This window comes from Apaloderma vittatum, unplaced genomic scaffold, assembly GCF_000703405.1.
Source record: "Apaloderma vittatum isolate BGI_N311 unplaced genomic scaffold, ASM70340v1 scaffold4891, whole genome shotgun sequence".
NCBI lineage: Eukaryota > Metazoa > Chordata > Aves > Trogoniformes > Trogonidae > Apaloderma > Apaloderma vittatum.
The window spans coordinates 1,452-15,374 of record NW_009697257.1 but is presented as its reverse complement, the minus strand read 5'-3'; the positions used below and the strand labels follow the sequence as shown (position 1 = coordinate 15,374).

Sequence of the window (13,923 nt, the reverse complement as noted above, 5' to 3'; positions counted from 1 at the left end):
ATCAGAAATAGTGTAGTGAGCAGGAGTAGGGAGGTGATCATGCCCCTCTACTCAGCTTTAGTGAGGCCTCACCTCAAGTACTGTGTCCAGTTTTGGGCCCCTCACTACAAGAGGGGCACTGAGGTGCTGGAGAGGGCACAAAGCCGGGCTACCAAGCTGGTAAAGGGCTTAGAACACAAGTTGTATGAGCAATGGCTGAGGGATCTGGGGCTGTTTAGCCTAGAGAAGAAACTGAGGGGAGACCCCATTGCTCTCTACAACTACTTGAAAGGAGGTTGTAGAGAGTTGGAGGTTGGTCTCTTCTACCTAGTGGTGAGTGATAGGACAAGGTGAAATGGCCTTAAGTTGTGCCAGAGGAGGTTCAGGTTGGATATTAGGAAGAATTTTTTTACTGAAAGCGTTGTCAGCCATTGGAAGAGGCTGCCCAGGGAGGTGGTTGAGTCACCATCCCTGGAGGTGTTTAACAGAAGGGTAGATGTTGCCTTGAAGGACATCATAGAATCATAGAATGGCCTAGGCTGGAAGGGACCTTAGAGATCATTTTCATCCAGCCTCCCTGTCATCAGGGATGCCACCTCTTGAGTAGATCAGGCAACACATGGGGACCGAACGGGAATCGAACCCTTGTGCTTGGCGTTGTTAGCGCCACGCTCAACTGACTGAGCTAACCGGCCCCCTGACATGGCTTAGTAGTGTTGATCAGGCTAGGAAAAGGTTGGACTCGATGATCTTGAAGGTCTCTTCTAGTCAAAACTATTCTGTGATTAGCAAGTTTGCCGATGATACCAAAATGAGAGGTACTGTTGACTCTCCTGAGGGACAAGAGGCCTTGCTGAGGGATCTGGATAGATTGAAGCATTGGGCAATGACTAATGGGGTGAAATGTAGCAAGTCCACGTGTCAGATTTTGCCCCTAGGATGGAGGAACACAGGGCACAAGTATAAACTGGAACAGCAGTGGCTGGAGAGCAGCCCTGCAGAAAGGGAGCTGGGGATGCTGGTCAAGAGCAGCCGTGTGCCCTGGCAGCCCAGAGGGCAAACCTCATCCTGGGGTGCATCAGCCACAGCAAAATCAGCCGGTCAAAAGAGGGGATTACCCCACTGTATTCAGTGTTGGTGCGGCCTCACCTTGAGCCTGTGTGCAGTTCTGGGCCCTACAGTTTAAGAAGGGTATGAAGGTAGTTGAATGTGTCCATAGGAGGGCAAAAAGGCAGATGAAAGGGCTGGAAGGAATGTCTTAGGAGGAGCAACTGAGGACTGTGGGCTTGTCTAGTTTGGAGAAAAGGAGGCTGAGGGGCGGCCTCGTTGCTCTCCACAGCTTCCTGAGGAGGTTCTGATCGCTTCTCCCTGGGATCCAGTGACAGGACATGTGGGAATAGTTGAAAGCTATGCCAGGGGAGGTTTAGACTGGGCATTAGGAAGCATTTCTTTACCACAAGGGTGCTCAAACAGTGAAACAAGCTTCCTAGAGAGGTGGTCGATGCCCCAAGCCTGTCAGAACTTCAGAGGCATTTGGACGATTCCCTTACTAATATGCTTTAACTTTTGATCAGCTGTGAATTGGTCAAGCAGTTGGACTAGTTGGTGGTTGTAAATCCCTTCCAACTGAAATTATTCTATTCTAGTTTGCATTAGGAAGGCATTTAAATATATAGATATTTAAAGAACAATAAAGGTCTGAAGAGCATACATTTATTGATGGGATGCTGTTAAAGAAAATTGTATCTGTTTTTTTTAATGTATTTTAGAATCTGATGTTGGAGACTTAGCAATGGGTAGTGTTGTGTCCTGTAGGAGGTGTCTGCCTCATAAAAAGATATAGAAAAACTGGAAAGAGAAGAGGTTTTGGAAAGATAATAGGTTTGGAAACTTGACCTATGAGGAAAGTTGAGGAAATGGAGTTTATCTGGCTACCAAAGAGCAAGCTATGTGGGCATGCATGAGTATGTTCTTATATTGAAGACCTTTATTAAAATAAATAAATAAATAATTTGAATTGAGACTGTGATAATTTGTTTCTTATGAGTGAGCAGACTATAGGAGAGAAAAATGGTTTAATTTACAGCAGGTTAGTACCTAGTCTTTTAAACTCTTGTCAGTCTTTTTCCCTTTTTTGCTGAAGAGGGAAGGAGACACTCAGCAGGTCTAGGATCTCCCTTCCAGGGAGTTTTAAAGAAACCACTGTTGTAGATCACAGAGACATAAATTTCATAGTAAATGTAAAGAGCCTTTATAGAAGATTTCTTTTCCACTTTTTCTCTCTCTTTAGCTACTTGAAGAGGCACTGATGTTGTTCATATTCTACTTTGTGGAGTGTTTTGAAAAGAGGTGAAGTCATATGTCATTACTCAACCTCTTGAAGTTTGTGTAACCCCTTCGAAGTAATTTTTTACTTTGCCATGTTGGAAACCAAAGTTGTTTACACAAGGTGCAAATCCCTGGATTAGTGTTCATATGAGCCTTCTTTAAAGAATACTATAAAATCAAGTTGAAGAGTCTGGGGCTGGGGAAAGGATTAATAAAGGAGTGCACAGTGAACTCTGGGGAAGTAATAGTTCTATAAATAATTAATAGCTAAAAGCCATTTCAAAAAGATTGGTGCCCTGCTGAGGTCAGTATTAAAGTAGATGCTGGGATTTTCAAGAGCTCTTAAAGTCACCCTTCAAGGTTTGTTTAGGTTTCTGTCTTTCTGGAGTTGAGTTCATTTTATGATAAAGAAATTGCTGATAGCAAATACCATGAAGATTTCTGGTGTTAATGTGACACTATTCACTGGGGAACTATCTACAACAGCAGAGTGTTTACAGATACTTTAAGATATGAAGCACTTTTAACGAAATTCTTTTTGCAAGTGTCAGCCCCATGAAACGCAAACATACTTTTGCGCAGTATTTACCATGTAGTAGAGCATTTTAAGAAACAGTGCAGGAAGCAAGCAGTTCAATACATCTCCTGGTAACATTTTGAAATAGCTATATGTGCTTTAGATCTATCTTATTAAATGCAGATTGCTTTGTTTAGTTTTATATAATTATTTTCTCACAGCTCCATGTCTTTTGTTGTTTCGGGTTTTTTTCCCCCAGGGTTGCAATACTGGAACTGTATTTGATGGTGATAGATCTGACTGAATAGATCATTGCCATAAACACAGGCTAGAGGGCCTGAAATGAAAAGCTCTTCAAATGCAGTGGGAGATTGTTCTCTCTATGAAAAGCTTGCAGGCAAAATGGAAAAGAACAAAAGAGGGGAACTGATATCATCCTCACTTTACACGAGGTGATAGTTAAACCGAGAGGGGAAAGAAAAGTAGTTTCTTCAAGTTTGTACTTCAGTTTGTGGCAGATTTACGATTAGAATCATGATCCCCTAAATCCCTGTCTGGAATGGCTCTGGCAGAAGATAGTAAACGAGTTAATTAAGTTGTACTGGCAGATATATTTTGCAGTTACAACGTTGCTTAAGATATTTTCTCGCTTTTTGTAGGAGCTTATCTTAAGCAGCGTTTGTGATGTTTGTTCTAAAAGAATAGGTCAATACTTAGAATTACGTTTAACCTTGGGCTTCAGTGTGAGTATCCAAAGGAAATTGTGATGATCTGGTTCTGGTTATCTCAGGCTTATGAATATTTAACGATTACGCAGTAATAGAAATTATTAATTGATAGTAGAACGATGTGTGTGTGTTGCACATGTATGGAGAGTTCTGTGCAACAGCATGAACAACTTGTTTGGAAATTGTCTGATAGCTTATTTCTTCCACTTTAAAGACTAATTATAATATTTACAAATAACGCTGTCTTTCAACTTGTCCAAATAAGGTCAGTCAAAGGACACAATGCAAAATCAATTTTCATGTCTCTGTGTCTCTTAATCCAAGTTTTAAGGATTGTGGACTAATGCAGATCATATATCTGGCTGTTTGATGTTGGTAAACTTTGTTATCTCCCATGTCCCTCTTCCCCCAGTCCTTATGTGGGGAGAAGAGGGCAAAGAGTAAATAGTTTTAAATGATTTTGCTATAAGCAGCTCAAATGCATTAATAGTTTATAAATAAAAATGAAATACTTTTCTTTAAGTAATTCAAAGACCATATGGTACATATCTAGAATCACCTAAGTGGTTAATTGCATGTTAAATTCCTTTCCTCTTCCCTAGTGTAAACAACTGCAAAAATATTTACATTCCCTGCCCTGCTAGATTTATTTATCATTTTATAATAAAAACACAGAAGTGTTATAAATTGAAATCTTAATCTCTTGCTTGATTTGCTTTCTAAAATGTCAGCGATGCCTCTGGGTAGTTTACTTTGTGCACTCTCCCACTCCTAATGCAGAAATGCATGACACTGAAAAGCTAAAGACTATGGACATTAAGCAAGTTAGGGAAGCAGCACAAGCTGTGGTTTTTTGAAATTAGCTTTCTGTTATTCTAAACAAGATTAGAAACTGCAGCAAAGGAAGTGGCTTTAAAGCTCTTTATTGCTTTTTTTTTTATTATTGTGAAACTCCAGAACGATGGTGATGTAATTCTATAAAACTTAGAGGGGCTCAGGCCAAAAGTGCAGAAAGTAAGTTGACTGAGCAAGCTGCTGCCTATCTGTGAAGAGAATTGTTTCTGCCAGTCAGTGAGTACTCTGGCTTTTCCCTGGAGGTAGCTACTGGCACAAGCACTTTGCCAACTCTGCACTCCAAAACTCATTAGACTGTTTCTTCAAGTGCGAATGAATTGAGGGCGTCTTCAAAGCACACTGTAAACTTATGTAACAAGCTATTACAATAAGGAAAAAAAATAATGTGATTTGTTTCAGAACAAAAGACTGAATTCTTTAAGCTGCAAAGCATATGTGAAAATCCTTCTCTCATTTTGTAAATGAGCAGTTTGAACAGAAAAGTGGGAGGATAAATTCTGGTTTGTGACTATTTGGCCTCCCCAAAATGAGTGCACCCAGCGGCAGAGCTTGTGCTTTGGAGCCTGCCAGCCACAGCCCAGGTTTCTGCTCACAGTGCTGGGCTGCTCACTCCCATTGTTGTGAGGGGGCAACATAAAAAGATCAGCCTTACCAGGAAGCTTCTCAGCTGGTCTAACTGCTGGCGCAGTTATTTTGGGAAAGGGAGCATAGAAGAGGTTCAGAGAAGGGTGTTAAATTGAAATAGATTAGCCCACTAATTCTAGGAGTCACTATAATGAATGAATGAGACTGAAAGTTTCTGTACATGATGATTTCTGTGCTGTGAATTCTCTTGAGTATCTTCCTTGAATTTTGAGAAGAGTGATCTGGGGCAGACTATGGGTGCAAAAAGCGTGAAAATGCAAAGTGAAGTCAAAGGAATAAAGTAAGACTAGATCTGCTGGTCATCAGATAATACATTTTTTTTTTCTCTTGCTGAAAGCACTTTTTCCCTCTGATATTTTGAAACGATGCCTGCACAGGTAGTCCATCAGAACAGGAAACTTGCTAAGCTAAATGTGGAACATCCCTCCTATCTGCACTGCACATTCATCATTTTTCTGTGCTGAAAAGTGGCTTCATAGTTCTTGACCCGTAACCTGCAGCTCTTTACATTCCACCTGCAGCCTCTGCTGTCTGAGTGGCTGACACAGTGCCAAGCAAACATTGCCTGTGCTAGCTTTCAATCCCTTTGTTTCCATGCCAGAGTGGTGTTGTGCTGGATTTCCACTAGTCTTGATAAACCTTGGCCTCAGCAGAGGGAAATAGCCTGTACAGATTTCCATGCTAATCGCCTTTCTCTTTTGGTTCCCAAGTTACCAGAGCCTGGAGCTTCTTCGTGACTCTCAGGAGATTTCCACCCGTGCTGATAGCTAAATTCAAGGGCATAAGGAGCAATAATATCAAGTTGCTGCCAGACCCAGTTGCTGCCTCCACCTAGTAGCCCCTGAAGGAGATAAGTTGGCTGCTCCTCTATTGGATTTCCTGCCAGAATAAGAATTTAATTAAGAGAGGGGAGGGCACCAAATATCATCATCAAATATTGTTCCTCGTGGAAACAATTCAACAACTTGCTCCTGGATGTAATTACTGTAGCACACATTTTGTAATTAGAAGACTTAAAGGATGAAAATACTTTTCTTAATTTAGTGTTGGGTCTTTTCATGTTCTCACTTGTGTTTTTTGTCTTAAGATGAAAAGCAAAATGGACTTAAATATACTTTGAAGTGACTGATGTCACAGTGGAAACAGAAGAGCATTCTGAGAAGTCCAAGCACTAGTCAAGAATTTGTTGGATTTTGTTGTTGTTTTTTTTTTCTTTCCAAAAGATGCAGTAGGATTTTGTAACACTGATTCCATGTAATCTGTGGAGCTCCATGGAACAATAATTACCCTCATTCAGACAGAAGTTAGGCTAGTTATAAACTAGCTACCTGCAGTTCTTTTCTTTCGATTTTGTCTTTTAAAAGTCACGTCTAAAATTTTATGTCGGATTATTGTTGTGCTAATCTTAACAGTTCTAAATTTAGAATTCAAATAATTGAATCCTAAATTAGTTTTTGTAGTCTTCAAAACAGTTTAATTTAACTAATCCTGCCATATTGTTAAAATGAATCAAGTGGTTTAACTTTTAAATAGAAACTAGAAGTTGCGGTAAATTATTCTCATTTCTCTTAAAGCAGTAGTCATGTCCTCTCCAAAAATTCTTCTGTCCTCTGACTGCGGAGGAAGCCCATGTGACTAGTTTGGGCAAGACACCTAGTTTAAGGTAGCTAAAGTCTGAATCTTACCCTAGGAATGTATCCTACAATGACTTAAAAAAAAAAAATCTTGGTAAGGTTTAAGAATACAAAGGTATCAGTGAGGTATTTTTGTTTGTTACACGCTGGGATGGAAAGCCATTGCACGTGGTATTTTGGAAATATTTCAGACATGGTTAGAACAGAAGATTGATAATGTTGATGGAAAAAAAGGCCCCTTTAATAACTGCAGTGGATCAGTCACACGCCTTTATTTCTGTCTGTTGTGTTGTATAGAAAGCAGGCATGAACATGACCCATGCATGGCATATTAATATAACCCATGGGCTATGCTGTAAAATGGTCTGTTTTATAAACTCCTGAAATGGGATCATGGGACTTTTTGAAGAAGATGATTACTCAGGTCTTCATTAACTTTCTAGCTGCTTACCAGAAATACAACATTTAATAAGGAGAGTGCCCTGGTTCTACATGTCTAGCCTTTACCCTTTCCAAAAGGGAAATTGATACATCTTCTTTTATTTATTTTTTATTAAGTATAGGAAAATCATTCAGCACTGGAAATAACACTAGGAATCAAGTCATTCTGCATCTATAGGTAATTTTATTAGAATGGAGTTTTATACTAAAAGGTGTACCATTTAGTTTTAAATTCATTTACAATGCTATGTTTATTTTTTACTGGTCATAGGAGTATTAGCCTATATATTCTTAAGGATATGCATTCTATATATTCTTGGGCTTTTTGAACGTTTTATTGCCTAGATCGTTACCTCATCTCTATAAAGTAGGAATATTTTTTTTAAGGCAGACGGGTAGCTCCTTGTGAACCTAGGGTAGAGGATGTGTCTTAATGTTTAAATCCATGTTTATAGGTAGCTACATCCAGTTTTGGAAAGTTAATTGCTACAACAGCATAGAATCAGAAAATGTATTTGAGTAATGTAAAAGGTACTGGGTAATGGTGAAATACTGAAAATTATACGTTCCTGGTCAGAAATGTCTTGTGAGGACTGAGAAAAAAGCTGTGACAGGAAATGGTGACGTGCTAAAGTTATTCATACTCTACAGAGCGTGGAAAAACTACAGTGGTAAAAAATCCCAAACGTTTCAAAATCAAATATAGGCTTCACACTTCAGCAGGGAGTATCAGTGTCTATCATATTTTCCTTGCCTGCTCTTTATATTAGGAAAACAATCTCAGTTTCAGTATGCCTTTGAGGATGGTAGTCAGCTTATATGACTTGAGCTACCTAAAAGTATGTTCCTTATGTATCTCAGTGAAGGAAGAGAGAGTCATCTACACCGTATCTGTCTCAGGCATTTATCTTAAGATGGGTTGACTCATCCTCTCTCTTTGTGGCTACTGTCCTGTTCCGATGAATTTTTGAATTAGCAACTTCATCGTATTTGAGAGCCTCCTTAAACCCAGGGAGAGAGACGAGCAGTGTCTTTCTTTGCTCTCTCTGTATCCTTTCCTGTTCTCTTGAAATGAAGCAATGTCAAGTTTCTTACTGAAGTATATTAGCAAAGCAAGGTCAAGCAAAATGTCTTATATTTAAACAGAGGGTACTGAGGTGTGTTTTAGGTGCAGACTCTGAAACAAGCTTTTGGTCTTTGACAGGTTACCAGGAAGATGTTCTTCTCTCCTTGCTTTCTGATGGAGAGTTTCAGCAAGGCTGGTGAATGCAGTAGTTGAGTGTCCTGGAAGTGCAAACAAGCTAGTTTAGGTGCAGATCATTAAATGCAAGAGCATTTGTGAACAATGTAATCCGAGTTTTTGAAGAAGACATACTGTCCTAGTTACAGCTTGTATGATGCATTAAAATAATTCCTTTCCAATGGAAAAGGTAGAAGTAACAGTTGGACTGGATGATCCTAAAGGTCTTTTCCAACCAAAATGATTCTGTGATTCTCTGAAATACTCTTCTCTGTGTCAACCTCGTAGAAATATTTTTGTTTGTAGCAGGAAGAAAAAGCTTGGATTTTTCACTGAAATTATGTATTTGGAAATTACTTAAATTTCTGAGTGTGAAACCAATTGATGTGAAACCAATTCATCAGTAAAGCTTTCCATATTCCCAAGAGCTGTACTTTCAAGTTGAAGTTTTTAATTCTAGCTTTGAAAATTTACTATACAATAAAACAAAAACTTGACATATTTTCCTGCTCAGTCTTCTAAAAATGTGGGCTCTCTGATCTGATTCAAAATGTGCTTTTAGTTTAGTGATTATGGTTATAATTAAGAGACTAGTTAGAAAAACCATAACTACAAAGTATAAACACAGCAGCCACAATAATTTTCAGAGCAAACTAGAGGATCTGTATCCAAGCTGAATGTTTCTACATTATTTGAGATACAGTGCAGTTGGTGTTTACTTAAAAAAAAAAAAAAAAGTTAATCGTTCTTAAGAATTTGCATTATGCATGAAGACCCACAGGAAAATTGAGGATGAGACATTTTTTTCCATGTCCTCTTAACTTTGCTGCTCCTACTTTAAACTAGTTGTGCAGGCTACTAGTTGGAGGCTACGTTGCTCACCTGTGGCAAATTCCATCTGTTTTGGACACCTGTCTTAGAATGGAGACAACCATCTTGTTAAAAGTAGCTTTTGAATGGCTGAATTACAGCTAACTTTGAGAACATCGCTGGTATTGCTCAGAAAAGGGAGCTAACAACTTTGTTTCTCATCAGCTGTTCACAATGATCTAGATCATAGGCCACTGTCTGCTGCCTTTTTTTCAGTTAAAAAGACTGATTAAAAGCCAAATTCTTTTTCCCCCCCTCCCAGTCAGGCATTTTTTAACATACACATACATCTTTGGTTTGGCTAATGGAGAATAAGTTGATGATCAGCACTTTCTTGAATAAAGAAACATAGTTTATTTCAGCTGTCAAAAATGAGGAGATTGTTGCTTACAGTGTGATAAAGAATCACAGTCAAAGATAAATAGTTCTGGAAAACTGCTAATGCCCCTTCACTTTTCTGTTTGGCTGCCTCAGTATTTCAGTATTTCATTTCTCTGGGATAAGAAAAAACGTCTGACAGCCCATGGATTTAAATTTAAAACATCTGTTATACTACTTTATTGTTTATCTTCTAGTTCCTCTTTAAAACTCTACTTTCTATAGTATCTGCAAAGATCTTGACAACAGTTGTGTCATGAAGGGTAATTCAACTTTAGATAGGAGGACAAATAAGATATGGCACATGTTTTCTCTTTGGTTTCTTCAGAGAGCCACAAAAGCAGATTTTTCACTCCATCATCTATACATTCATTTGTCTTCAGTTCATAAAATATGCCCACATCTGTTGGGAAACAGTGTCTTTTTAGCTTGGACCTGCTTGCCTTTCCTCATTGCATCAGAGAGGTGATGAAATCTTCATCCTTGGAGATACTGAGACTTTAGACAGAACCGTGAGAAACCTCATGAGAGATGACTCTGCTTTGAGCAAGGGTTGGACCAGGTGACCTTTGGAGGTCTCTCCCAATTTAAATTAGGAAAGTTTAAGAAAAGGTTTTTTATTTCTGTGAATGTAAGACTGATCCTTCTGATTTTCTCTGCTAGGAAAACTTAAATAAGCAGTCAACACCAAACATTAAAAAAGGAGTCCACCGTCACTGGAATGAGTCATAATGCCAAGAAACAGTACACAAATGAGTAACAATATAATTATGGATGATAATCTGCTATATATATGCTTTTAAAAGTGTACAAACAAATCTGTGAACAGTGAGGTTGCATGTGGATGTAATTTGTCTGCCTCTGAGTTTTTTGCATATGGGAAGTTGTGGGTTTTTTTTTTATAGTATTAAATGCAAGTCTTTATTATAGTTTTGTTTGTGCCAAAAGATTATAAACTGAACTTCTACAAGTGTGACACTGCATTTACCCACATGGGAAATGATAAAATGTGGTGTTACCTGTAATAAGGCAATTGTGGTTTTCTTTCAAGACTAATAGAACAACACGGCTGTTATGAAATATGAATACATTTTTTTACTGCACATTTTTTTCTTTTTCTGACCCTATCTGTGTATAATTTCAATTGTGATGACCAGTATATTGGATACACGGTATTTAGGTTGAAATATGCTTCTTTATAATAAAGGGCATGTTCATTCTAGGATTTCTGGTGGTGGTATTTTTTTTCTTCTTTCTTCTTTTTTTCCCTTTTTTCCTGTTTCCCTTTTTTCCTTTTTTCTTAAACTGTCCTTAATAGTATTATATTTCTTCCGTTGCACTTCAGAAAATGCTGACAAATTTAAAGGTTCTAAAATTTGACTTCCTTTCTGCTTTTTGTTTGTTTTCTCCTTACAGGCCTGGCAGCTGCGATTCAGTCATCTTGTGGGCTATGGTGCCAAATATTACTCCTACCTCATGTCTAGGGCTGTTGCCTCCATGGTGTGGAAACAATGTTTTGCTCAGGACCCATTTGATAGGTAAAAACAGAGAAAATATTAAGTAGAATGAAGTCTTGTGCTACTTGGTTGTAGAAAATACGAATCAAACGGGCCCATGTAGCTTGATGGACTTTTTTAATGACAATTAGTTTTTAGGGATTTTTTTCTGAATTTTAAGAGGATTACAAAACAGAAAATAATGACAAGTATAAAGTGGTCCTTGGTACAAAAAAATCATGTCAGTGTTTTAAAATACGGGTGTGCCAGTTAGGAGACATTGAAATCCATATTTAGAAGTAATTAGAGAGCTTCATTGTCATAGATGCCTAACTACTTGTAATTTTCTATTGAAATTAAAGCAACCATGAGTGTTAAACAAGCTTCATGTCACCATCTTCAAAGCTAAGTATAGTTATCCTACTCATTTTACTTCATGAAATTAGAAAGTAAATTGTGAGATCACGAATTTTAAGTGGTTTTATACCTCAGGTGAATATTCAGAGCATTGTAACAGAGCGATATTTCCCCTTGGAGCAATGAAGGCTGAAATGTTGTTCACAAATTAACTTCTAGAAACGTCAACGCATTCATATGTAGAAAATTTGTCTAGTTCAGTTACTCATAGTATAATGTTAAATGTAATTTGAATTTGAGAAGTCAACATGGAATGAAGGCAATCATTGTTTCAGGGTGGAAAATTTCATTTGATCTCCATCTCTGAGTTCTGTAGAGATTCCAGAAGCAAATCTGACTAAAAGTTGAACAGGTTGTGTTTGCAAATGGTTCTAACATCTGTGTTTCTCCAGGGCAATGGGTGAACGTTATCGTAGAGAGATGCTGGCACACGGTGGTGGAAAAGAGCCCATGCTTATGGTTCAAGGTAGAAAAAAATGAGACTGTTTTATTCTCTTGCTCAAGGAAGAAATAATTTAACTGCATTGGGGTCTTTTTAGTTAAATTAAAATTTTCATTGGATTTGTGAAAGAAAACTTGCTAGTTTATTTAGTTAAGTGGGCTGGTCATCAGCTTTGTGTCATGTTTAGTAGAACTCCTTGCGATACATAGAATAAAAACACACACAAGTAGTTGGGGTGAAGTATTGGAAGGGGATGTGTTACAAGGCTATCTAAAGAATTCCGAATGACATACTTCAGTATGGCATACTTCAAGGATGATAGATGACACCATTTTTGTGTACCAAAAATCAGTAGCTTTTACATACTTGGAATTCATAATAGATCTGGTTATTCTGTATACAAGAATTTGAACTTGTTTTGACCATTGCATTTCAACACCATCAAAATAGCTTTGGTTGTATCAGTACTTTGAGTATACATTCTCATGAAACGGAAGTCTGAAGACAGTTGTAAAGAAACATTGTTCATTATTCATTTCAATACCATATTTGCCTTTTGAATCTGGAAAATAACTTCTAAAAATCATTCATAGTGATAGCAAAAATATGATACTTCATATACTATAAAGAATGTTAGGAGAATGAAATAAGTTTGAGAAACTGCTGACTTTATCTTTTCTCTGTCAATGAGATCAGGATAAAGACTTTTCTCTGTAATGTTGCAGTAGTCAAACCAAATATTTTTGCATTAGTGTCACTCTTCCTGATATGAGGACTTGGTAAGCACTTCATCTAACAGAGCATCTTTCAATTTGCTCTGAATTTCTTAGTATTAATTATGAAAATTAATTCATTGACCTCTGTTCACTCCAGTTCAGTAGACTCGAGGTTGTGGATTTTTCTTCTGCAGATAAGGAAGACAGTGGTAATGTGTCTGTATTTCATCATGAGTTTGGCACAGTTCCATAACTTGAGCATTTCAGTTCTTTGACCCATCTGTTTACATTTGAGGCCATAACCTCTTTTCTCCTTAGACTCATCATGTATTAAGCAACTGTATGTTCTCTAGAAAAGTCTATTTATGTTTCTGATCCACACAGTTGCTTTTCATTCAGCATGACTTAAAAATATGTCTTTCTTTATCGTTCTTAAAGAGTCTGTATTTGTAACCTCAGAACACTGTAGTCCAGAATTATGAATTAAGTGGTTGCAAGACAAGAACGTACATCTTTACTAAAAAATCCAATTATCATATTTTAAGTTATATGGTAGAGGAAGACAACAAACAGTGTTTTTAAACACCAGTTATGCTTATCTTTTATTTCTAGGATGTAGTTTTACTTTTACTGAGCATAGCATCTTCCTAGAATGTTCTAGAGGCTAGAAGTTGCTGGCAGTGTGCTTCCTTAAATCAGATATTATTTCAATGAAGTCTGCAAAATTCATCTGTGGATGGACATATATAAGATCTATGGAAGTACAACTGGCTTTCCTCCATGCATGTTGAGGAACTCAGTGGAATATGATCCAATCAGTTTGAGGTTGAGTGTATGCATCCCTTATTTTGGATAAAACTTGCTAATGAAATTAATCTGATCATAGTGCAGGAAATTCCAAGTTTAAATATGAAGGAAATCAAAATAAGATGAAATCTGTCAAGATACAGTGGGAGCACACAAACAAGTTTAACTCTTGTTATGCAGTAATTAGATGGTTTTGGCATTTCAATATTCATATTCTTCATGCTTATAGTCTTCGATTCATTTAGTGCACATAGTTCATCGTGAGTTGAGACCAGTGGTGAGTGATGAAGAGGAGGCAATAGATGTGCAGTCTGGGATTTGAAGAAGAGAGCAAGTCATGTTTAAGGGGGGCAGGGAGCTTGACATTAGAGGTAGAATAATGATATCTTTTATGATGTCACAAAAAAAATCTATTTATAAAAGATACGTA

General features: G+C 37.6%; 1 protein-coding gene across 1 annotated transcript in view; it reads left to right on the top strand.

Annotated features, from left to right (window-relative positions):
• MIPEP (mitochondrial intermediate peptidase) overlaps nt 1–11,994 on the top strand; it is a gene marked incomplete at both ends in the record, with an annotated part of 41,963 nt that extends 29,969 nt beyond the window's left edge. Inside the window, 2 exons of the mRNA XM_009877554.1 lie at nt 11,032–11,153; nt 11,921–11,994. Coding sequence (XP_009875856.1) covers nt 11,032–11,153; nt 11,921–11,994 — 196 coding nt within the window. The remainder of the gene's footprint in view (nt 1–11,031; nt 11,154–11,920) is intronic.
• Between the last annotated feature and the right edge of the window lie 1,929 nt (nt 11,995–13,923).